A 25,437-nucleotide genomic window follows, 5' to 3' on the forward strand; every position below is an offset into this window, starting at 1 on the left:
GTTTCTGCATCATAATTTGCAGCCAGACCCAAAGCTTGTGATTGGTCACGGCTGCTCCTTGCTAAGAGGTGCATGTGCATAAACACTACAGCGTATAACCGCAATCGGATGCCAGGCTTTCCCCCTTTGTAAGAAAAACACTGGTGCCTCAGTTGCTACCAATGCAGTCCTTTGGAGTATTAACTGGAGTTAATGGAGACTTCGCTACGGCTCCCTGCTGGTCCACAAAAGGAGGTGCAGCCATTGGCCCAAACATCCATTTCTACTAGTGAACAGGGGTAATTATATCATTGACAAGCCAAGTGTGAATTGTGCAAGCTCTCATTTGTCGGGGAGAATGGTTGCAGCAGCATGTCAACACCAGTTACATAAGAGCTGGCAGATGTAACAGAATGTAGCTCCAAACTGTATTTAAAACCACTTTAATAGTGTGTCACCTGATTTGAAGAATTTTGTAGATATATACAGTAGATATTATGTTTTAAAGTTGCAGTGTGTAGAACTTAGGGGATCTATTGACAAAGATGTCATATAATATTCATCGTCAGGCTTTCATTAGTGTCTAATCAACTGAAAATAAGACTTGCTGTATTTTTGTTATCTGAGAATTAGCTCTTTATATTGACAGGGGGGTCAAGCCCCCAGTTCACCACACTGCCAATGTTTCCACATCAGGCCAGAATGGACGGACCAAACACTGGCTCTAGACAGGGCCTTTCATGCGTTTCACATTTTTTGCAGCCTCTGTAAGGGAGGGTTCAGCTGGTTGCAATCTGCAACCTCACCACTAGATGCCACTAAACCCTACACTCTGGACCTGTAACAGAAAGACTTCTGTTGAACCTTTTGACACCCAGATGAAAGCTGTGCACATAGCCCTACTGCCAGCAATGTAACCTAGACACTCTCCAAAGAACTGCAACCCATCCTGAAGAGAAACAAATATCATGGTGTCCCACTATCTCTGAACCTCCCTGAAACACAGACATGTTTCGTGTCTCCAACATGAGCCCTCCCCCCTCAGACAGCCAAGCAGTGATGAGCAGTTGAAGCTCAAGGCCAAGCAAAAGGGGGTAACAAGCTTATTACAAAATGAAATAATGAACATGTCAATTATGGCTTCAGAAATCTTGTTGTTCTACCCAGCAATTAAGGGGGAACATCACAAGTAAATCATTACTTTCCCCAAAAGGGAGTAGTATCAGTGACGGATTGGGAGTTGTCCGATCAAATATACACAGACAGACTGGCGTCGGGGCGGGTTGAGATGTACGCAGCATGTTCTAATGCTTCCTACAAATCTCCATCGTCCTCTTCCTTGGCATTGATCGCATAGTGCAGGAAAGCCTCCTTTTCTGGAGACATGGTCTCCAATTCCTGTTCGTGCTTGAAGCTGTTCATCTCTGTGTCTGGAGATGAGCGGGCCAAAGCTGCCTCAGCGCTGTGATGAATGCCATAGGTGAAGTAGATCACCAAACCTGAGAAAGCCAAGCAAAAAACATTGGTGTAATACACTCGCTAAACTTAAATTAAGCATGCAATTACGCAATGTCTGAGAGAATCTGCAGTGAAGTGTATCAGTAGGAAAAGCAACTATCCTTTAGTCCAGCTGTTCTCAAACTACTGGGGCAGGCTCCACTGTGGGGGTGTGGAGGAGCAGGGGGGGACAAATATGGCATGAAAGCAAGTAGAATGGTTTATGTTGGGAAAATAAAAAAACTGATGCTATCGTTCCTGACATTCATTTCACTAACATTCCGCTTGGATCCTTTCTGATTCGTTGCTTCCTCTACCATCATTAATGACTGATATACACTGTGGGGTGAACTTTATTTGGCATGCCAGAAAAAGTCTGAGAATGGTTGTTTTAGCCAGAGACACTCAAATGACGGTGTCAAGTCAAAAGACTGTTTTCCTTTAAGGGATCACTGCAATTACGGTACCTAGTAAGTCAGTGTAAGCCCTGGACCTGAACTGTTTCTGATGATGGTAATGGTGACTACCTACCTATAACCATCCAGACAGAGAATCGTATCCATGTGCCTCTGTCCAGCTGCATCATCAGGTAAACGTTGACAAACATGCTGATCACTGGAATGAAGGGGAGCAGTGGAACCTAAAGAGTCAAATATCATAGAAAGAAAACACGGCAATCATTGAGTATAAGGGCCAGAGCTGGTGTTGGAAAAACATCCCGAAGCAACTGCTTTTAATCCATACTTTTCTACATAGAGTGAGTGTCTGCAGTCAAACCTTGAAGGAAAGTTTTGTCTTGCTCTCAGGCTGTCTCCAGATGACAAAGGTGAGGAGGAGACACACCATGAAGATGACACTGAGGGCTATGATGTTCCACACAGCCGTGCCTCCCTGCACTGCCAGTATACTGAACACCAAGATCAACGTTCCTGCAGAAGCACATGATGTTTTTACGTTATTTCATGTGGAACTCTGCACACATCAACACATCAACTCTCACAATTTATATTTATTGCATGCTCTTGTATTTAAGTAGGCCTTTTAGGATCACCTACCCATGGCGGAGGCACAGATGTTGACCGTGAAACCGGACAGAGTGGATGGCTCAGGGTTGTCTGGGAACAGGAGGGTCTTAAAGCTGAACCTCTCCTCCATACCCGGCAGGATGCCCATACTGGGGGCACTGATGCTGTCGCTCAGCTCTGCATCTTCCTGGGTATTCGCCATCTGATACACCGGACTGGGCTGCTCAGGCTGGTACCTGGCACAATTCAACACACGCTGTTTTACCAATGAGACTTTACTAAGTCAGTCAAAATCTTTCTAGTATGAAACTTCTTTCAACATGAATGCCAAGCTAAGGTTCACCGCTTGCTAAAAAGAGATAAAAAATACGTGTGGCAGCAGGAAGGTGGTGCTCGAACTGTAAAGCGTTTCAGCCTCAAGCTGCATCACCATGGAAATTACTCTGCTTCTCCAGCTGCTTGCCAGTGTGATTTCCACCTTGCATTCATGCATGAAGTTTCAACAATTCTTGAAAAGGTGTGGACGTGGGTGTCCCTGGTTAAACTCTATATACCTTACCTGAGCACCAGCACACAGGCAGCCACCAGTGTGTAGGCCAGCAGCGTCCCTATTGACATCAGGTCCACCAGGTCCTTCAAGTCGAACAGGAACGCCATGATAGCTTCGAAGAGCAAGGGAGAGTTGGAGCTGCCGTTAGCATTTAGCTCAGGGCAGCACTGCGTTGTATAGCCTCACAGAGCTGTTAGCCTGGCTGTAGACTTTATGTGTGTAGGTCACAAACATGTTTGTCATAAGGGTGAAACAAATCAAAAGCTCACAGCAAGTGTATTAGTATCTGCTACGACACAACCCAAGTAGAAACTACAGTTACAAATGATTTTGAAAAATATATTTAAATGATTCACAAGTCATGATTAAGTCAGGCTTTCTCTGTTGCAATTTGTGCCCTGATCATGCAGGTTATACTTCTTTTTTTCTTTTGATTTTCTTTAATTCAGCTCTCATATCATCTCATACACTCTTCCTCCTCACACTATGGCCAGCCCTCTTAACCCCCCTCTTTCCTTCCCTCTCCTCTAAAGCAGACCTCTATTTTCCTTTCCCCTCTTTTTTTCACATTCCCTATTCATCTTACCGGACATAACTCCAGCACTTATAGTGGATGTAATGGGGGATTTCCTCTCGCTGACGCGGGCCAGGAAGGAGAAGAGCAGCCCATCCCGAGCCATGGCAAAGATGATACGCGGCAGGGGAAACATGGAACCCAACAGACTGGGAGAGGGGGGTGACAGTTGTAGGTGAAGAATAGTGGAACAAGAGGAAATGAAGAATTGAAAGAGGTCGGTAGGTCAGAAAGTGGAAGAATTAGCAAAAGGAAGCAAACATGGCTGGCGAGATAGGAGCCGCAAATTTGGGGCAGGAGAACGAGTAATGGGACACAAGACTGGCTGCACTGTAGAGCAGCAGGGGCATGATGTTAAATCAAAGATATTCTGATGCCAGCATGCAAAGTTTCTTCCCCTTAGATAGCAAACATGGTGCTGCACATGCGGTTATTCTGCTACAATGTAACAATCTTAGTTTTTATACCAAAATTTTATTCAGTGTTTACATTCCTTCAAACACTAACAAGATGCAGGTAGGCAATTTTCATTAAGTCTCATAAAGTTGATGAAAAAAAAATCAAGTCTAGCCATTGATCAATGTTAGAGGTATGCCAACGTCACAGAGACCTGGCCCTGAAAGACAGGATTAGAGACAGTTAGTGATGCCTTTTCATGCTGGAGTGCTGATTTCTGGCAGGTTTCCTCAAAACACAGTTCAAATTGAATTTACAACTGGTTGGCCAGAGCAGCCAAGCAGCATAAAAAGAAGCCTTCATGACCATGAGTGCTGTTTTGAAACATGCGTGTTAGTGTCTCACCTGACCCTATGCCAGAGGTGAGGGTTGCAGTTAATGGGGTTTTGGTGCGGGGGCTGATCCCGTCCATAAACTTGAAAAGCAGCCCGTCGTCAGCCATAGCCCAAATCACACGGGGCATAGGGAACATAGCACCCAGCAGGCTACCGGGGGGGAAGACCAGGATATATAGCATCCACACTTACACCCACAAGAATGCCGTGAAACACACATGAACAGAGACACCAGCTCACATATACAAGAAGTATCATACAGCATACATACAGCACATTTAAATAAAGTGTGTATGGACAATAATATCACCATATAAAAACCGAATACAAATTTAGAATGGAGCTTGCCTTGGTGGCCTTGGTGACACGAGTTGGCGTTACATAATCACTTACATAGACTGTTGGTGCAATATACTCTTAGCCATGCTCTTATTTTTAGTTAAGGGATTGAATGCCTTCCGAAGTTAAATATACACTCATGCGCACACACACAGAAATGGCAACATGTGTGAGTCTGCATGTTTAGCTGAGACAGAAAACTACAGTACATGAGCATGCATTTATAACTGACGGCAGACTAACGCAGGTGTGTGGAACTGCTTACCTAGTAGACAGAGCACAAAGAGATCCTACAGCTACAGCATATTTGGCTCCTCCCCAGCCAACATATCTAAAGGCTACAGGCAGAGGGCTTTTGTTGTCCAGCAGGTAGTACGGCATCATGAGGGTGAGGGCGGCTGAAACACCAAAGTACGCTACAAAGCAGATGAGCAGCGAGGACACGATGCCAATAGGGATGGCTCTCTGGGGATTCTTCACCTCTTCACCTAGGGTGTAAACGTGAGGGGGCACAGTTAGATGGACAAAAAGTACAATGCAACGCCTATTGCAGTGCCACAAATAAGAACTATTGAATGGAAGACAATGCAGAAATGCATTTCATCTGTCAGACAAAACAATTCACTGCAATAAACTGCTGTATTAAGTAAGAAAAGCACACTTTTATCAAGTCAAGAGTGGATTATGCTCTTGAATGTACTCTTAAATTAACTTGTCAGAGAGTAGACATTCAGCACTGAGTGCAGTAACACCACTTAAAGACATACAGCACACACATTCTATTGGACAGGAACCAGATAAGCTGGGTTACCATCATACTGTACATTTTCTTCAGTGTCGCAGATCAAACTGCTTCAGTTACACTGAGAACTACTTTCTAATAATAACATTTTATCTATAACATTTAAAGTAACTGAATTGTACACTAAGTTGTCAGCTGAGCCTGTAAATAGTTTGAATGGAACAGGACATTCAAGTTTTGAGGCTATCATTTCATCAAGTCATTTGTGCAACTGTTGATACATCAGCCTAATAGCCCATTAGCTGCTCTACCACTGTGTGTTGGTCACTAACAATTTAATGCAAGATTTGGGCAGATTCTGAATTGCATACGATAGTCAATCTTTTATGGTTGCATTGGCAGAATTCCACAACATGGAAAACTGGGCACATAGACGTATTTAAGAAACATTTTTGCAGGATGTTTTGCAACAAACTCAACAAGGAGCTTATTTTCCCTGTGCACCCACAAGACTGAAACACCCAACTATTCAGCTGCAAGCGATTATGCAACAGAGCTCCTCAGGCAAACACTCCTGTCTTGTTCTGCGGTGAAATCACATCGCGATGATGGAGTGTGTCAAACGCTGCCCAGATTCTTTCTTCTACACTACTATTCATGACAAGTGACGGCTACTGATTGGCCCAGACTACTGGAAGGTCAGGGGTCATAAGCAGTGCTAACAGTTGTGTGGATGTATGTGTGCCTATGTCTGTGCATGAATGTGTAAAGGGGGATGGGATAATGGCTTCATGCCAATTTAACTCTAGCTAGCTGGAACACACGCACACATACAAACAGATGATAAAATGGCTTTAGGCTGAATGAGAGTGCGTGTGTGCCTACAAGGCAAACTCAAACAATCATTCATGGTTAACGTTGTGCTAGCCAAATAGAATTGAGGAAGCTGGCTGACTAGAAGAAACGCTCACTTGAATCAGGCCTTGAATGACTTAAAGAGAACTACATGAAGACACATACCCATTCAAAGGTGTTGCTCTGCACAAACTTCACCCCAGACCTCGTACCATGATTTACACCCCTAACCTGCATCATGGTGCTTGGCGTTCCACTCGCCCTTCATGTAACACTCCTGGATGTTTAGACAGGCTTGAGATTGAAATGGTCCCAACTCCAGATTCAGTTATACCCGCCCCCCAGCCCCACCCCAAAACTGCAACATACCCATGAGGCAGTGGAAGAGATATGAGAAGTAGAACAAGAGGGGAACATGGCCAGCAGAGTGACTGTATTGTGGTTCATCCAGGACTGACCTGTGGTGGCGATGCAGTCAAATCCAACAAAGGCATAGAAGCAGGTCGCCGCTCCCGACAGGACACCGGTGAAACCAAACGGCATGAAGCCACCCACTCCTAAATGCTCTTTGTCTGGCAGAATGTCTGTCAGACTGAACAGCCAAGAAAAGACTCATTAAAATCAGCAAAAAATAGCCTGTACTGGGTGAATTTGTTGTTTAAAAGGGTCACTTCATCCAAATAAACAAACTATTTCTTACTTGAGGCTGGAGTTACTAGTGTAATTGGCGTGTAGGATCTCTTCGGGGTCTAGTTGCCAGTTCTTCAAAGTACCTTTGACCAGACCAGAAACCACCATGAACAACAAGACGAGGATGTTGATGCAGGTAAAAACCTTGTTCACCATTGCTGACTCCTTGACCCCAAATGCCAGCAGACCTTTGAAATGGAGAAGACACGGAAGAGAAAATTACAAACTGATAACCAGACTGGGGTATCTTTCTGCTGAAATTTATCAACTGAATATGTGCCAACGCGAGAGAGAAAGAAAGAAAGAAAGAAAGAAAGAAAGAAAGAAAGAAAGAAAGAAAGAAAGAAAGAAAGAAAGAAAGAAAGAAGTTTTCCTACCTGTGAGGGTGATTATGATGAGGACAGCAAACATGTCAGGGTACTCTGCTAATACACCTGGTGCTTTCATGGCCATGTACTCTCTGCAGAACTGCTCTATGCGCTTCCCTATCAACTCATCGAAGGTGGCGCTCCATGCACGGGCCACACTGGAGGTGCCTGAGATGGAGAAAGACCAGTTAAGCTAGATAAGCTAACAACAAAAAGCGAAACAACATAGTAGTTGAGCATGTTTACCAATGATGTAGGAGAGGATGAGGTTCCATCCAGTGATGAAGGCCCAGAGTTCCCCTACAGTCACATAGGAGTAAAGATAAGCTGAGCCTGTCTTGGGAACTCGGGCTCCAAACTCAGCATAGCATAGACCCGCTAACACTGAGGCTAAGGCTGCTATCAGGAAAGATAGCACAATAGCAGGACCTATGGGGGACAACAGATATCATGATTAGAGGCTTTAAGATTTGACTCACAGGATATCTTTTAATCATTTACAGTCATGCCAACTTGCCTGAATTCTCTCGTGCAACAGCACCGGCTAGCACGTAGACGCCAGCGCCCAGCGTGCTGCCCACGCCCAGGGCTACCAGGTCAAAAGTGTTCAGGCATCGGGACAGACGGGAGTCCTCTGTGTTACAGTCCACCACCTTCACCCTCAGCAACTGCTTCCCGAAACCTAGAAGCTTCTCCAGCGCCATGGATCACAGTCTGGTCTCAGAGAAGGGAGGGGAGGGGTAGAGGGATTCCGGGATTCAGAGGTCACACGGGAGAGGGGGAGAGGTCACACGCACCCTAATGGGAGTAGAGGGAGAGGAACGATGAGGAACAGTGATTCATAGTTCTGAACGCTTATTGTTGACTCTAGTGCTTTCTGAACTACAGTGATTTTTCATTAAGATATCATTAAGTATCATTAGACCAGTTTAACGATGGTACCATACAGTACCAAGGTCATTTACAGCATTTCCTGATGGACCGTTTGCTTTACTGTAGCTAAAGTAACTTCTGCTAACTGCTGTTTGCCAGTTAGCTCAGTTAGCCATGTAGCTAGCTGTCCCATAAGCACATTTTTAGTGTGTACTGTCTTGATTAATGTCAAGTTGTCATGACAAAGACATCTGAAAAATTGTCAACTTTGCAATAAAATGACCAAATGACACATTCATAAAGACATCTTCATGTTCATAACAGGTGTCATGTCATGGTTATGGCGGTGTCAGTTTTATTCACAGCCCTTCAAATACATTCATACTGACATATTCATGAGACAATTAGCTAGTATTCTCTAAATGTAAAGCTGTGGGTAATCACATAACAAGAGCTCACCACTGAATAACTGATTCAATATCATTTTGAAAACAAATATACGTCAAAAGTAGCCTGTATGCTGCTCGATCCACGACATCAAGAAACACTGGTTGCGCAGTGGCACACATTGGGTTAAGGGGGTTCACTTGTGCTTGACAGACTTGTTCTAAGCAGAACACTGTTTCCTAGGGAGTTATATAACGCAACCCAAATCCACACTGTGACTGCTAGCCAAAAAAACCAGGGGCCTATAGGGATAATCCATCTTATTGCCGGATACGTTGCCGACATATGTTACATAACAGGACGCAACTCACAAGAGAGGAGGCAGAGCTCTTGAACAGACTGTTCAACACAAAAAGAATTACAACTCATGACACAGAAACACTTTCTTGAAACACACTGTGGAGGCTCATCACAGTGTTACCTACCAAGAAGTGCTTTGCTATTATATCTCTCTGCTTAGGATCATACAGGACAAACAAGGACAATTCACCATTACTCTCTGAGCTCATAGTACAAGAAAGCAAAGCAGAAAGCACATAAAATACCTGAAGGGCCAAAATAATAGAATCTGAACTGTGACAGTCAATATCATATATTCCTTGATTAATTAAAAATAAATTTAAAACGTAAAGCTGAAATTAAACTGATAATATTGCACTTCCATACAGCTGGGGGGCTCACACGAGGGAAGCAGCAGAGGCTAAAACATTGTGATTATTACGCTCCAGTATGGGCCACGCTCCTTAGATCCTCACTGCATCCTCCTTTTTTCAAAACCCCACACCTTTCTCTTCAAACAAGAGCCAGAATAAACCCTGACCATGTTATTCAAGTTTACTCTAGTTTTTGTTTTTTTCTCAAACTTTGAAAAGCTCATCTAGACCCACAGTAGACATTATACAACTGTCTATACAGGCGAAATGGTCATCCTCATGACAAGCAAACTGGACTTCATGTGGAAAATCAGTGCAGTCACCCTTTATATTAAACACTCTCGGTCTTTGGCATCATGCTACTTTCTGACTTTCCCACGCGTTTACAGTAAACAGACTCACATCCAAACAGGAGAGTGTGTGACCATAAAAAATACTTTAAAAGCAGAAAGAACGGAATGAGCAGCCGCTGCAGTTTGAAACTATCTGTACCCTCTGGAGGCCAAGCGCAGCTGTAAGACTTCTTTCCTAAGTGGCTGCTGAGAAGATTGTCGGGGTCAGTAGTCTGTCCAACATCTCATGCACATTCCCCAGTGCTGAGCTCACGTACTGAGAGGTAATACTTGATATTTGGGAGAAGAAAAAAACATAAGGAGGGCAGTTGGGAGAATGGAAAGCGGAAAAAAAAGAGGGGAGGGGGTGTAAACAATGTTAGGCAGCAATGTATGTAAAGTTGTGCTGGTATGGCAGATATCTAGTGGTATGTCCCATCGAAGAGAGACTGGGAATTGAGTTAGTTGCATGCAGCAGCAAAACCTCGTGACCCATTTCCAGATAATGGAATCTCTCCAGAACCCACTGACTGATGACACAAACCCAGAAAGGTCATGTGGACAGTGCAACAGTCATGTCACCTCATGGAAACTTCCACATAAGGGTTGGCTAAGGTGACAACCTTATAGCCTTTTTTAATCCAGAAAACATCCAGGCTCAGATACAACTTTCCAACCTGACCTACTAGACCACATATTAAAAAATACATTAGAGTAACTGTGGTTGAACTTGAGTCCAGTCTCTATGGACGTAAAGAAGAGCTTGAAAAATCTTCCCTCAAACACTTAAAAACACTTTCCTATAGTTTGAAGCTGGCTCAGTGCTAGTACTATCCCAATGAAACAGTTTGTTTTTTTTGTTGCCCCAAACTGTCCACCATGACCAAGCTGAAACTGCAACACCAATCAGAAGTCATTAAATGCAGCCTCTCCCATTTGCAGCTGCTATCCAGTGTTGTAGAGGTCACTATTGTTTACACGGTGTCACTAATCATGAACGGTGTACCATATCAGCGGTGAGGCTCTTTAGAAATGGTGTGGAAAGAATTACACAGGTGCAAGGTCATCATTATGAACCTACAGTGAGAACCAGCCTTTTAATTAGAGCTGTAATGGCTGGTCAACTAATGATTAATTGATGAGTAGTAGAATGCCAGAATTATACTTAAAAGTTGTTAGCACAGGGTACATGTCCCATATTAAGTAAATGCATGTTGCAAGTGCAAACACAGAGCAAATTAGTAATTTAAGAAATGTCTGTTTCATTCATTATTCCTAAAAAAAACAAAAAAAAAAACAGCTGTTAAACAAATAATCTATTAAATTACAGGACCAAACCAGCGTTTTTTAAGACTGCTGAGCCCATGCCTATATGGGTATTCATTAATAAAAGCTTTGAGTGACAATGTGATTCAAATGCCCCAGGGTAATGATAAAGTGCTTACAGGAACGAACACACACATGCAGACACTAAACACAGAGCAAAGTAGCCTATATGAACCACATGACCCCTCCTGTGGTTCATATAGGCTGCTGGGTGCACAAGTTATGCAACTGCTGAGTCAAATCTCTGTCTCTGTCAATACAAGTTAATCAGATCCAATAATGACACCTTAAAGGGAACTAAATCTGACCATTCAAAACAAACTCAGGTGTCAGAAACAGGAAGCGAGATGAAACACACGCTGTTAATGCTGCATACAGTGTCAAAGCTGTAGATCGATGTCAAAATGGCATTATCCTGTTCCCTCGTGGCGGAATGAGAAAATCCATGGAGTACTTACTTGAAACCACCCACAGATGCACTTCACTTGTCGATCTGAGCGGAAGGTTTGACAGATAGAAGGATTAAAAGACGCATTTGTTAACTATTCTTCAAGCTGCGGGGAAGAGTGCAGGGTGTTTGACGGCCACTGTTCTGAAATAGAATCTGGAGGAATCACATGGCTCGGCTATTCCAAGCAGCATGCACACACAAGCATGGTCAAAATGCAGCGGTAGCTGGCTGACCGTGAAAACCTCAATAAATGTATTTTCACAGTAATAACTCTGCATGCCCACTTGTGCTCTCTCTTATATTATCACAGTTCTGCGGTTGCATGGATCCGAACAGTCACAGAAACCCATTTCTACACAATACATTGGTGTAACTAATGCATGCAAGCAGATAGCTACATACCAAAAGTAAAAGTCCTCATTCTGCAGAAAAATGGTCCCAGTCAGTGTTTTACTATTATATCTAATGTTTCTATATTAATATTACTGCTGCATTTAAGTGCCTGTTGCTGCTGTGGTTGTTTAAGGCTGTGTTCATTTTAACTACTTGACATACTGTTAAAGCTGTCAGACAAATGCAGTGGAGTAAAAAGTACAATATTTGCCTCTGAAATGCAGTGGAGTAGAGAAGAAGCATATATTTACCTAAATGGGAATATTCAAGTTAAGTACAAGAACCTTAACTTTGCACTTGACTTAATGCACTTCGACTACATTCCACTGCTGCATGCAAGCAGATGCACGCACGTGCTTTGTTTGAATTTGAACACAGTGCTACCACATGAATAAATGCCAAAGGTTCAAAAGTTTTGGGACAAAAACCTTGCGAAATTGAAAATACGGTCCCTTCTTATCTTTGTGTACACACAGACACGTACACGACCCGCTGCCAGCTTCAAAATGATCTGGCAGATGAGATGTGAGGAAAGTGGAGGCAGTGCCCATCAGTGGGAGGGAGAGGATGGGCAGGAGAGGGGGTGTGAGCCTTCAAAACCAATGAAAGTAGACCATGAATGTAACACTGACATTTAGGAAAGCTAGGAGTCCTTTCCAATACTATTACAAAGTAACTCGATTTATATGGCAGCAATTTAATGGTGCATGTCCTAAAACCAGAACCAACGCCTGATCGCCATTGTCACGGAAAGCCATAACAGACGGATATGTGGGACAATGGTTTTTATTTCTGCCATAACAGCATTACCTTACACTGATTTAGAGATGCTCGTCAGAGAGATTATCAGAATAATATGGCAACTGCTCACATGCATACACTCACTATGGACACGCTGCTATCTTAGTGGGCCTGCTCCTGGAGGTGGGTTCACTGTGGAGAAAGAACGGCATGCAACAGTTGAGTGTGAACTATTTGTTGGCAAGTCCCCAAGGAACCATCTTTCAACATTACCGATATCACATTACTTGTTGTGTTTGCAATATTGTCCTGATGTGGTCTTAATTATGCTGCAAGCTGACACAGGTTTTATCTGTTAGTCTGCTCATGTAAACACAGTTTGTCCGACTGTGGCGGCGGCTTGTCCCTCAGGGTCACCTTGAACATGTCGTGCATGATGTTTTCGACAGTGTCAGTCAGTCTGTGGCAAAAATCATAGACTTCAGCACCTCCGTGGATAAAAAGGAGCAGCAGATGTGGGTAATGCAGTGGAGAAAACACTCAGCAAACATGGCAGGCCATGTTTCCTAAATAAGGGGTATCCACAAAAGAAAAAGCTTTGCCCCAAAACATGTTTGAGCATTACCAGTAGAGCACACTGTCAGTTTGCCATGTCTTGTTTTAGTAAAGTCACACCATTGGCTTACGTCGAGGTACAAAACACAGGTAAAGTGCCCTTCACCTGCTCCCTCGCACAGACCTGAGAAAAAATCAGATCCATCAGGAAACAAAACACTCACCCTTTCCCTCTGTTCACCTACAGACAGCAATGTGGGGACCAGTTCTGTCTCAGAATCTCACGCTGTTTGTGTATTACTTCTACCCAAAATGGCAATAAGCCACTGACCCATGTTTTGTACACACTGCAATCTATTTACGGCAGCTGCACTTGCCTCCTTTGTGCACAATGCTTTGACAAGTCAAATACCACCAATTGCAACATGTGTCATCTCAATTGTGAGTGTTAACAAAAGCTACAGGTTACGCTATTACTAAGCTAAAAGGTAAGCCTGGAGGTGAGGCAAAGAGGAAATGTGAAGTCCTGGGATGCTGCAGCCGCCTCAGGGTACCTGGAAAGCTTCCACGCACTTTCAGTACAAACAGCCCTACAGTCAGCAGCTTGCCCACGAGTGACCCACTTTAACACCAGCTAAAGTTAGACTGACCTGGTCTGTGGTCATCAAGATCTGAAAGGTCACTTGTTTCCAAGCCATTCTTCAAATATGGCTAAATCTGGAATATGGTTAATTTAGCATTTTATTGTCAAACTTAAAAAAAAAAAAAAAAGACTCTACTTTTACAAACTGGCACTGTCAGGTCTACTGGATTTTAAGCTGTTTTAATTTTTTTTGTTGGAAAGTCAAACCCTGGTGAGCATTGCTGAGTCACACCTCCAGCCATCAAACTGGATCACTGTGTGGGCTCTATCACACCATGATCATCTACACTGCATGTTTCAGTAATTATTTAATGAGGGATTTACCTGCAACACAAGTAAACACAACTTTACTTTCTTATGGGTTAAGACAGCATATGAAAAAAACTACTTTTTGCTTGATTGGATGATTTTCATCACTATTTTTTTATTTTATTTTATTTTATTTTATTTTATTGCCGATTCTGCTTCTGTCACTCCGCTGTGAGCACTTCTTCCACCACTTCTGCTTTGACGCTTGCTCTGCATTTCCTCGTCTACTCTGTGTGGCCACTTGCTGCTTTCACTCCAGTCGAGACAACAGCTTCCTTTCTCACATCATCATCATCATCATCATCATCATCATCATCATCAATATCACCCCTCTGCGGGCAGGTTAAGCTGCAGCTCCTGACACATTTCAGGCTTCACCGCTCTCATTCCTTAATCATAGTAACAAAACACACTTTAAGGAACCCCGATTTGTAGAATCAGCCAAACATGACTGAAACTGTTGAGCGGCTACTGAGGTGCGCTTTGCATTAAGATGAAATTATGTAATTGAGCTGTGATGCCTCTTCCACGGGCATGCTACAGGGAGCCGCAGTACTTACAGAGAAGCAGTTAAAATGGGGTCTGAGCGACAGGAGCATGCGGTTTCCAGCGTGTCTGCTTTCAGCTCCCTGCGCTCACGCTGCCAGTCAGCTTTACGCACGGAAACGCGGTTCTCTACAGCGCTCTGGCTGGTGTGTGTCAGCTGAATATTGTCTGGCCCGGGTACAAATACTAGAGAGTTAGTAATTACGCATTATAATCTGCATTCATGTGGCTACGTCGCATAACGCATCGTTGTATGAGCAGTTCTTTACCTTATTTACCCTGCAGGCGTGCATGAAGCAGCGATTCGGGCCCGGATGAGTTTCCTCGAGGAATCTAAAAAAACGATGAACTGAAAGTATGTCGATATACGCTGTTCAGCAAAGTTTTGCCCCTCTTTACAGGTGGTAAAAAGGAATTAAAGGTTTCGGGTTACTGTTCAGATGGAGGAGGGGATACAGAGACAAACAGCCCCGCCCGCTCATTACCTAGTTGTGCAACAGCCAGTAGTGACCAACTGCTGCAAGAGGCAACTGGCTGAAGTCAACAAATTCATGGTTATTTCACATAAACAGGGGTCTCCGGGCTGTTGATAATAAGAGAGGCAGTCAGCTTCTGTGGAATCGGCCACTCCACTGAGGCTCACTTTGTGGACAAAAACAAACTGGGCATCCAGGAAAATGTCCACATGAGTGATGATTCTGCTTCAGTCTATTAGGGCGTCATTAAAAACTTGAGAGGCATTCATGGAACACTGGAAATAATTTAGGATTGTCCCTTTTATGGTCAGAATCTGTCCAACGATGAAGAGAACCATCTCATAAGCCAAAGGTTTCATGTAAGTGTAACAAGACGGCGATCATCAAATGGATATTTTATTCTCAGGCAAATAAAATACTGAAACAAAAGTTGTACAAATCTAATTACAAAGCTCTGATAGGGTCATCAGGGCAGTCCATAGGTGACGGAGGAGTACTGCAGGACGAAGTGGGGGTGAGACAACAACCAGACCAACTGTCCAACACAGCAAAGGGAGACGAGTTGGTTGTCAGTCTTTGCCAGTGTGAAATTTCTACCTTTGAAAAGTTCTTTTGGCACATACGGAAAAACAGGTGGTAAAGCAGTTTTTACAGAGGTCCAAGTTGAATATGGTTAAATTTAGGGATCTGATGTTTTACAAAGAGATGCCAGCAATACACTGTTTACTCTTAATAAATTAAGCATGTAAAATATTGCCAGCGTGAAGAATAACGGAGTGGTTATTTTGAGCTGACAAGGCCTCATTTCAGCATCAGTCTGGTGTTGATAGGTGTGCGAGTCTTTACACTATTCACAATATTTACACCAAGGGTTTTTTTTTTACCTTCTTCTTTCAGTTAAGGTAGCAACAGTTGAGTTTTACGTATGCACGCCTTTTTCCATGAATCCAGCTCAGTGATCCACATGGCTTCAAGTGTGCTGAAAGCAACAAAACACGAATGAAAAGTAGCTGCTGCCGTGTCCTCCTCTATGACTTGTTTTCCAAAAGTGTCTTGATGTCCTTAATGCCGTGCTCTGCTGCCATGGTGATGATGTGGTCCAGGGCATTCATGTGGCCCAACATCTTAACGACCTCTTTCACTTGGTCCCTGCCGGCAGATATGGATTAAATTAGGAATGGACAAACCTCCTGGCATCACAACAAAACATTAAAGGTTTGTTTAAGTGAATCATCTAAGAACACTAGTTAATAAATTTTTCTGTGATTTGACAAAACAACCCTGACAATTCATCCTTCTTTAAGTACCTTCCATAATATTCCAGCAGATGGAGCTACAACTGAATTAAAGCTCCCCGAGTTTAGACAAACTGTGCATACAGTTGTACATTCAGAGCGTTCCTCTTACTTGGCATTGCGCCGTTCCACATCAGACATGCCCAAACTGCTGCGGTACAATGAGTTGGCCAGGTGGGTGAGGTAGCGACAGAAAGGCTCCAACTGAGGCAATGTCTGCTGGCCCTTCAGCCCGGAGAACCACTGCACTGGCAAACACTCCAGCACCTGAAGAAGGTACAAGAAGGGACAAGTTCAACACCCGCTCTGGATCGCCATGTTGAGTGAGTCGCAAACGGCCAGCGATGACCAACTGAGGAGGCGTCTTTGTCGAGTTAGGGACGGATGGGTCACGACTCCTGCTTCTTTATGACTCGCTCTCATTTCACGTGTTCTGTCGCATACGAGCCAAAGAGGGGTGTGTTGAGTTTTATGAGTAAATGGTATTCAGCAGGATTTCCATCTGCCATACAGCTGCGTAGTCTGTTTACTCAATAATCACGAAACAACTGATGTGCATGTCTCTTACCTTCTGGCACTTAAGAACATTCTCCTCCAAAGTATCTGTGGTCTGCAGCGCAGAGAGGATGTATCTATTCAGAGTGCTGTCCAAAGCCAGATCCCTCAAGTAGGACATGGATAAGACACCTTCCCACTGCAGGATGTTGCCCAGCAGCTATTAACAGAGGGAACAACAGATTTAGACTGTACTCACGCAGCAACAGCACAGAATGTCAATATCCGAGTAGCAGTACAAGCTGCCACAGAGGCAAAAATCGCCATCAGTGGTTGGTGTACAATCAAAGACACACACACATGCAACAGTACCTTCACACAGGTCCAGAACTGCCTCTGGTAGAATAAGAAGGGGCCACTATTCTTGTTCTCCAACACACTGTGAAAGATTAAAAGTGTGTTTTTTTTTCAGAGTTTCATAATACACGTTGAAGAAATACCTCCAAGAATTGTGTTACACACCTTTTGGGGTAGAGCGGAAGAAAGACATCTTCATCCAGAGCGCGCCGGGTCCTTAAGACGATAGTTTTCAAAAGCTCCTGATAGAGGGGGAAAAGAGGAAACCAAGTGGACAATAATTCTACCATAAGAGTCAAAGTAATCTCTTATTTTCAAAATGAAGCACATTATGTTTGCACAGATGGCAGGACCAGACTCCAAAAAAAGCTGGGACACTGTGTGAAATGTAAATGAAAACAGAATGCAAACGAGCTGTCTTTACCGACAACTGTTTTACAAAGTGTTCCTGAGCTCATGCAGTAACATCCTTTATAGATCTAACACACAGTAGAAATACATCTGACAAAAAAAACAGTCATTCTGAAAATATTGTGATATATACCGATATTGATCAATATGTTAAACATTATCATGATCAGATTTTTTGCCATATTGCCCAGCCCTATTTTAGAGCAGACAGTACCTGTGTGTAGCGGTTGTCCCCATGCAGCACAGTGGGGTAACCTTTCATTAGTCTGTGAATGAAAGCCACCAGATTGGCAGTCTGACTGCTCGACAGTGGGTCCCACACTTGTTCTGCCAACACTGAAACACACACACACACCCCAATACATTAACACACATATTTTATACTGGCCTCCATTGTTATGCCGAGCAAATCTCAGTATGCTACATGCAGCTGTGCAGGTTTCTCCACCTGTCAGTTTGGAGAGGATGACCTTCTCCACAATAGCAGGCAGCAGGCTGATATCTCCATCTCCTCTCTGTAAAGTGCTGTGCTCCTCAAAGCCGTAAAACAGCAGCGACTCAAACCAGAGCATGTACTCAAAATTCGCACACTGCCCCTGGACAGGGAAACGAAAGACAAATGCACTTCAGAATCCACTCGTCCCTTTTTAAAAAACGTTGGAGTAAAAACACTCACGCATGCTTTACCTTGAGGGGGTTCCACGTGATGAGCTGCAGGCGGACTAAAGGGTTAAAGAGTTTGGGCAGACAGAGGCCTATGTAAGCGTCTCTGTAGCATTCGCCATAGTCTCTTCTCCACACTTCAAAATGAGATTTGATGCAGTCAAGAGAATGAAAGTCCTCCACCACGTCCTCAAACACTTTCTTAGATTCCTTGATGATGCGATCTGAAGGAGACGAAAGGCTTCGGTTAGCCATGAGCCACAGAATGTCTGGTGTCAGTCACGTCTGTGTTAAATCACATTTGCCTGTTCTCCTCCTTACAGTCTATGCTGTGATTTTAGCAGCAACTTAATGATGTACCTCTCTCCATGTTGAAGCTGGTGATATCAGTAGAGGTTTCCTCGTCATCAGATGACAAGCCTTCATTGTGCTCAGCCCTCTTTCCATTCTGCTCTCTAGCTTGTCGCCGCCGAGTTCTGCACCCACACATCAGCACAAAGGCAGACAATGAAAAGCAAGGACAGGATGTTTTATTAAATACCACCAGCACTGAACTGAAACAACGCTGCGAAAGTCAGAACTCTGGATCTCTTGTATGGCAAACCGATGCCTAACAAACTGAGCTACAGTCAGAGCTGTATTTCTGGAATAAAAGTGCAAAAAGCAAAGCTCAGATGGTATTTTGTGGTCTGGGGCAAGCACAAAAACACAGGGGCAATAGAACCTGTGCCTTTAGTCTAGAAACTTCACAGAAATTAAGCCTATAACTGCTGACAGCATGTCTTTGAGCACAGACGAGCTTCGTACCGTCGTGCTTCTCGCTCTGCTATCCTCCTCTGACGGTTGTGCTCCTGGTACGCTGCGCGGTCTCGACCAAACGAGTCAAGATTAGGAGCCATGACAGCTTTACCTGCAAGAGACAGGAGCCATGTTAGAAGCGGCAATGACAAGCTGAGACATAACCATAACCTTTTTCTTTATTCTAGGCCAGGCACGTCAAACCTATTATACAAAGGGCTGTGTGGCTGCAGGTTTTTCCTCCAACCAATCAAGAGCACGCAGTCTGACCAATCAGCTGTCTAAAGACTGAGATCAGCTGATGAAATGAATCAAGTCTGGCGTGCTGCTGCTTGGTTGGAAAGAAAACCTTCAGCCACTCGGCCCTTTGTGGAATAGGATTGACATATGTGTTGTAGGCACTCAAACATAAAGAGTACTACAATTTAGAATAAGTCAAAATAGTTTAAAACAGCAGGTGATAAGGATAGTTTTAACTTCTAAAACACGTTCAAATTTGGGCCTAAATCTAACCTATAAACCAGCAATAACACGTCATATTTGTTTCAAATAATTACGGTATTTTCTAATCACTTACCTGCCGGCAACTTCCTACATGTCACAGTGACAGAGACAAGTCACTAACAGAGTTTAACTTTTACTTTGTGACTCATTGCTTGAGCTGAGTTACAACCGCCCAGCTGACCGTGAGACTCGGCCATTAAAGAGCAGCTGAAACAGCTCCTCTGATAAACATTTCCCACGTACGTACATGCTCGCTCACAATCACCCCACAATTAACCTGAATCACGCTCATGAGGGAAACATAACGGGGGTAGTGGGAGACAAGGATGTGAACAGTGCGCGCACACACACACACACACCCACCCACATACAGAGAACTAACGAGGTCTGTTCAAATAAATCATAAAAACCTTCAAGATGGACTGACTTGAAAGGCTTGCAAACTCCGACGATTCATCTTTAATATCATCCTGTCTTCTCTGGACAAGTCGTGAGGCCCGTTGCCTTAGTAACTGGTGCATGGCAGCCTCCAGCTCCAGGACAGCAGGTACCTGAAAGATACGATGCCTTCTGTGACCTCTAACCCAAACAAAAGCGGGGCTCCGAGTCACAGGGATGTCTTGCTGGAGGGACAAGAGGGGGCAAGATGGACAACAGAACACTGGAACCAAAATATCACTAGTGTCGGGTGAAAACTTCCCACGTCCAAAATGTCATATTTCCATTGAAGGAAAGCTTCAACACTATGATCTCATGTTCAGCCAATCGTTTCAGCTTGTGAAGTTAATGGATTAATATCACAAAATTGGAGTTTTTACCCAACATTGACAATATACAGTTCCAGTCTCGACGTTTACGCTCTTTCCATCACAGTGTTCTGTGCAATGACAGTCCCCTAACAGGGTTGAAACAGAAATTAGTGTGGATGAGGAAATGCGCGTTGGCAGCTGGCAGGCCACTTCTCTCTCTGTCCCGTGCAGATGCTGCTCTGCTGCTGCAGGATCAAGACTGAATTATTCTGTTTGGACATGCATTAAAGTAGCTGTAAAAGTAGTTTGTGCCAGAAACATCAATTCATTATGATTTAACAGACTAGACTTGTAGATGTTGGGTTCTCTTACACCTCTGACTCATCTTAAGATAACTTTGTTTCCTCGCTGTATGAGTAATGACGAGTATAAATGAATTATGTTTAAGCAGCTGAAAACGTAATCTGATTCACTATGAAGTCAGAGCGTTTTGTTTCTATCCAACAGCCACTGGCAAAAGCATGTCACTGAGATAATAGATCACATTTCTCACTCAATTGAGAGCAGTTGTGAAGCAACTGGGAAATTCATGGGGTGTGCCCAAAGTGACTCATTTGCAGTCACATTGGCTTGTCAGCACCGCTAATAAGAGTATTTAAAAAAATTAACAATTAAGTCAACACAGAAATCAGCTTTTCATGGCTCAATTAACGTTTCTCAATACTGCATGTTTTATTAGCCTCTACGCCTTTAAACTCCACGTTAAGTGGCCAGAGATCACACAGACACAAGACAGAAAACAGCTAATCAGACGGCAGATAAATTCTCCCTTACCTTTTCACTGAAACACTCAAGCAAGTCTCCAACATACCCTCGCATCTCTTGCAAGAATTTATATTGATCTGCATTGTCATTGGACGAGCCCTCCAGCTGCTGTATGGTGCTCTCAGAGGCAGCTAAGTCTTCTTCAATCTGTTTGTAGCGCTTGGCGTTTGCGCTGTGGCCTGCATGCATTTGGCTGAGCCTACGGACACATGACATACAGGGAAAGACAGGAAGGGTGACTTAAATGGGGCTGAAGAAACACAAAGCTAGTCTAATCTTTATAGCTGACATAAATGTTTCAGCGTGCACCCCTCAAATAAACACAGAGACGTCATGAAATCTGAGAAAGGAAGCTAAAATAATGCACTCCAAACAGGAGGTGCAATTAAGGGGACTAAAGCAACCCCACCTCCAGACCCCCACATTGCCTCTCTGGCTCTCAGATCTGCAGGTATCTTTTCTCTTCAGGACCACAGCACACAGAAATTGCAGCAGCTGAGCTGAAGACTGACATTAGACGTTGCTGCAGTCTTCCACTGAACCTACCTATCCTGCAGGCGTTTCTTTACCAAATCAATGGATACCGGGGTTAGATCGCTCATAGGGGCCCCGTAGTGAACAGAGCCGTTGTCTGCTCGGCTGGCTGGCTTGCCAGTCTGTAGTGCCACGGTGCTGTAGGTGAATGGCATGCTGTAGGAGGAGCCATAGGGCTGGCTCTCGTAGCTGTTCTGGTAGTAGACTGTGTTCTCCTCTGGCTGGCTGCTTTGAACCTAGACATTAGAAACAAGGAAAACACATAACGGTTTTACTACGATGACTAATAGCACTGCTGCTGTCTATTACCAATTCATCAGGGCTGAAACTCATGGTAATAGTTAATGCATCATCCATTAATCTCTCAATCATTTCTTGACTAACGGTTTAGCCTATGCCAGAAAATATTCCAAAAAAGCTTTCTCAAATGGCTTGTGTTGTCCAAATAACACTCCAAAAACAAAAGATACTCAGTATACAATGAAATCAAACAGCTGGACTCAGGTGGTGATTTTCGACTTATCGTTTAATCAATTAATCCAGACTTAAATTAAATCCAAACTTCTTATAAAAGAAAAGAAGAGCACCACAGGATTAAACGATAAGAAAACTGGAGAAAAACATGCATCATCTGTGGTCAAAGTCATGCAAGAAGGTGAAATATTTTCCAGCTGTTCAGAAATTTAGCACATCTTACCTGGGGTATGCTGATTCCTTTCCTTATCTGCTCCTGCTCCCAACGGCTCACCTCCTCATCCTGACCTGTATCCAGTGCCTCATCATCACTACCCTCAATACCTGCGTACATGAGGGGGATGGTCACGTCTTAAGAGACAACTAATTCACAATAGCAGTATGTTATCAATGAATTTGAAAGTGCACCACTTGCTTACGGTACCTATCTCCTCAGCGATCTTTTGTCGCTGACTTTTGTTCTTCACTCCGCTGAAGCGGATCCTCTTCTCTTCCTCGTCTTCATCGTCGCTGACGTCCTGGTCTTCTCCCACCAGGCGTTTCTTAGGAGCCTCTGTCTCTACCAGAGGGGCGTCACCTCCCAGCTCTCGAGCCAGTTGCCGGCGCTTTCTGGCAGCGTGGATGAATGCCGCATCGGGGATCTCTCCTAGAGTACGAGGGAAACAGCTCTGAGTGGAGGCTTAGTGCTGTATGCAGTGACATGAAAGCACTTCCAAGGGGGCTTCAATGACTGATTAGAGGACCAATAATTCAGAGCAGGGTACAAAGTTCTTTCTCAGATTAGAAACAGGCTTCAATTTTAAAAATGTTATGAAATCAAAACCTGCTGATTTTCCGGTTACATAACACTCCGAGAAAGTACAAAGCTATCAGCAAGACCAGGAGCTGGCCCAGTCTTTACAACAGTGTTCATATGAGCGTTAGACTGGTTGTGCCAGAGATGATAATCAAAACAGTGAACAAGCAGTCAATGTGTGTGTGTGTGTGGGTGTGCATATAATACCTGGTCGCAGGCTGCCGAGGGAGGAAAGCGTGTTGAAAGTTGCTCCAGTGTTGTTGTTCTTGGAGACTTGACTATGTGCCTGGCCACTCTGATTTCTTGCCTCTTCCTCCTGCTCATCAGCGCTGTCCACCTCCATTTCTTCCTCCCCCTGTTCACTGTCTGCTCTGCTGGTAACTTCCTCTTTGATTGTAACCACCGGCAGAGGCGGAGCGTCTAGGGCAATGGGATGCAGACAAAGATGAACCAAGAGGAAAGCTGATTGATTGATGGATGGATGGATGGATGGATGGATGGATGGATGGATGGATGGATTATGCCTTATGTTAAAGCACTGGTCCGTTCAGATCCCCCTTATAGCTTTGGCCAAGTTTCAGGTATCTGGGGTGAGCACTGACCAGCAAAGACTCCGACTGGCATCTGATTGCTGCTTGTTTCTTTATTCAATCAGCGCTCAACAAGTGTAAGCAATGAGCATGGCAAACCTCTGTGAACATGTGCTGATATCATGCACAGAAATGTCGTCACCTGCAGATGATATTATAAACAGCAAATCGGAGAATTTTGACTTTTTTCTTAGAAAAATACTCAAACCACTTGATTGAAAATCAAGATAGTTGCTGATAAACTTCCATTTGAAAGCTGATGGATTATCAATGAATCGCTGCAGCTCTACATGTTAGCTGAAATGCCTCGCGCTCAGCGACATTCTCATATTACTAATGTGACGGCGCAGGTGGCAGGTAACGTAACGCATGGTCAGTCAGCTGATGTAAACCCACCTGATTTGATTTCCTGTTTGACATATCCAGCCTTCTCCAAATCCTCCTTGTATTCTTTCTTCAGCTGCTTGACGATCTTCTTGCTGTGATTGGATTTCTTCACTCTGAACACCTCGGATCCTTCTGTTAAGAAACAGGTGGTCAAGCGGGGAAAATGAGGGGTGAGTTACATCATCCAGGTAAAGATGATGGTCACAGGATGATTGCCGGTCAAGTACTTCTCTACCCGCATCTATGAATGTTTTATGCACTTATTAATACGACTTCTGTATCAAGCGGAAACAGACAGATTAACATTAATGCTTCAACCTGTCACCACAGGACATCTCCTTCATCTAGTTAAGGTTAACCGACCGGCTAGCTAACTTAGCAATAGTTACCGTCTTCATCGTCGAAACTCAGTAAACTTGCTTTCGTGGGTCCAGGCACCGGAGCTGTATCTTTGCTTTTCTTTTCTTTCTTGACAGCTCTTAAGCTGTTAATGTTCGCCTGAAAACCGTTGCTATGATAGTTATCCGTAATGGTAGGTGCTCCGGTAACGCTGTTACTGGATGTCTCCATGAACGGGATTTCCTCCACAACAGGCCCGAACGATGTCGGCGCCAGTGGCGGTTGCCGACTCTCCTCCTGCTCGTCCTCGTCGGACTCATTCCTCCGTCGAAAATTTGCTCGTTTCGCCTTTTTAAACATTGTGTTCTTCTACTAAATGCAACGAAGCATGCTCAAACGTAAGACACCTTAAAACAGTGCATGGAGGCGTGGGAAATTATCCCTAAACTCACAGGCGGCCATTTTCTGTTAGGTATTACGTTTCTTCTTCGTCTTCTAGATTTGAGACGGCGTACGTGCGTCACCGGCACAATACTACCCTCTACTGGTCAAAACGATACAGACGCGCATCAGTCATATGCACAGTTATGACCAACATAAGTGAATACATAAATTAAAAACACAAGCAAAAAGTGGTGTAAAATTATTCTCAGTATCTCAGTGAATGCTAACATAGTTTGTTGTGAAAATGCTTATCCAATAGGAGGCTAATACAAATTCAAATACAATAATTCTATCCTGTGCTATATGCTAATATTTATTATTTGGTATCTTGTTTCATTTACACATTCACATACAAATGCAGGTTACCATATTATTTAAGGCTAAATAAACTACTTGTGACACTAATGAAGGCATTGGGAAATGCAAATAACATCAATATCTTTGAAAAGATTTAAATACAGTATATCTCCATGATGTTGCCAAATGTGACCATGACCACTGAAATTCTCTTTAACCGATCTGCTGTGAGTCTGCATTCAGATCAAGACTACTGCAGTTGTGACTGACAGCTCATAATGCTGCCATAACAGCATTCAATAGCGAAAAAACACTTATTTATAT

At 43.7% G+C, this 25,437-nt stretch overlaps 2 protein-coding genes across 2 annotated transcripts; both read right to left on the reverse strand.

Annotated features, from left to right (window-relative positions):
- Nucleotides 1–859: 859 nt before the first annotated feature.
- Nucleotides 860–8,114, reverse strand: slc7a1a (solute carrier family 7 member 1a). The gene is made up of 12 exons (XM_070982394.1): nucleotides 7,928–8,114; nucleotides 7,657–7,839; nucleotides 7,420–7,578; nucleotides 7,069–7,230; nucleotides 6,811–6,924; nucleotides 5,021–5,243; nucleotides 4,427–4,566; nucleotides 3,061–3,163; nucleotides 2,532–2,737; nucleotides 2,254–2,405; nucleotides 2,008–2,116; nucleotides 860–1,478 (listed from the first exon to the last, which is right to left on the reverse strand). The coding sequence occupies exons 1-12, from the start codon at nucleotides 8,112–8,114 to the stop codon at nucleotides 1,294–1,296; spliced, it is 1,923 nt and encodes a 640-aa protein (XP_070838495.1). The 3' UTR covers nucleotides 860–1,293.
- A 7,424-nt stretch (nucleotides 8,115–15,538) lies between these two features.
- Nucleotides 15,539–24,862, reverse strand: paxbp1 (PAX3 and PAX7 binding protein 1). Its single transcript, XM_070982613.1, has 18 exons — nucleotides 24,423–24,862; nucleotides 24,043–24,165; nucleotides 23,264–23,476; nucleotides 22,685–22,906; nucleotides 22,484–22,584; nucleotides 21,799–22,022; nucleotides 21,262–21,451; nucleotides 20,106–20,229; nucleotides 19,184–19,286; nucleotides 18,737–18,852; nucleotides 18,401–18,600; nucleotides 18,162–18,309; nucleotides 17,928–18,049; nucleotides 17,468–17,544; nucleotides 17,318–17,384; nucleotides 17,019–17,165; nucleotides 16,563–16,717; nucleotides 15,539–16,304 (listed from the first exon to the last, which is right to left on the reverse strand). The coding sequence occupies exons 1-18, from the start codon at nucleotides 24,730–24,732 to the stop codon at nucleotides 16,184–16,186; spliced, it is 2,763 nt and encodes a 920-aa protein (XP_070838714.1). The 5' UTR covers nucleotides 24,733–24,862; the 3' UTR covers nucleotides 15,539–16,183.
- Between the last annotated feature and the right edge of the window lie 575 nt (nucleotides 24,863–25,437).

This window comes from Chaetodon trifascialis, chromosome 16, assembly GCF_039877785.1.
Source record: "Chaetodon trifascialis isolate fChaTrf1 chromosome 16, fChaTrf1.hap1, whole genome shotgun sequence".
NCBI classification, from domain to species: Eukaryota; Metazoa; Chordata; class Actinopteri; order Chaetodontiformes; family Chaetodontidae; genus Chaetodon; species Chaetodon trifascialis.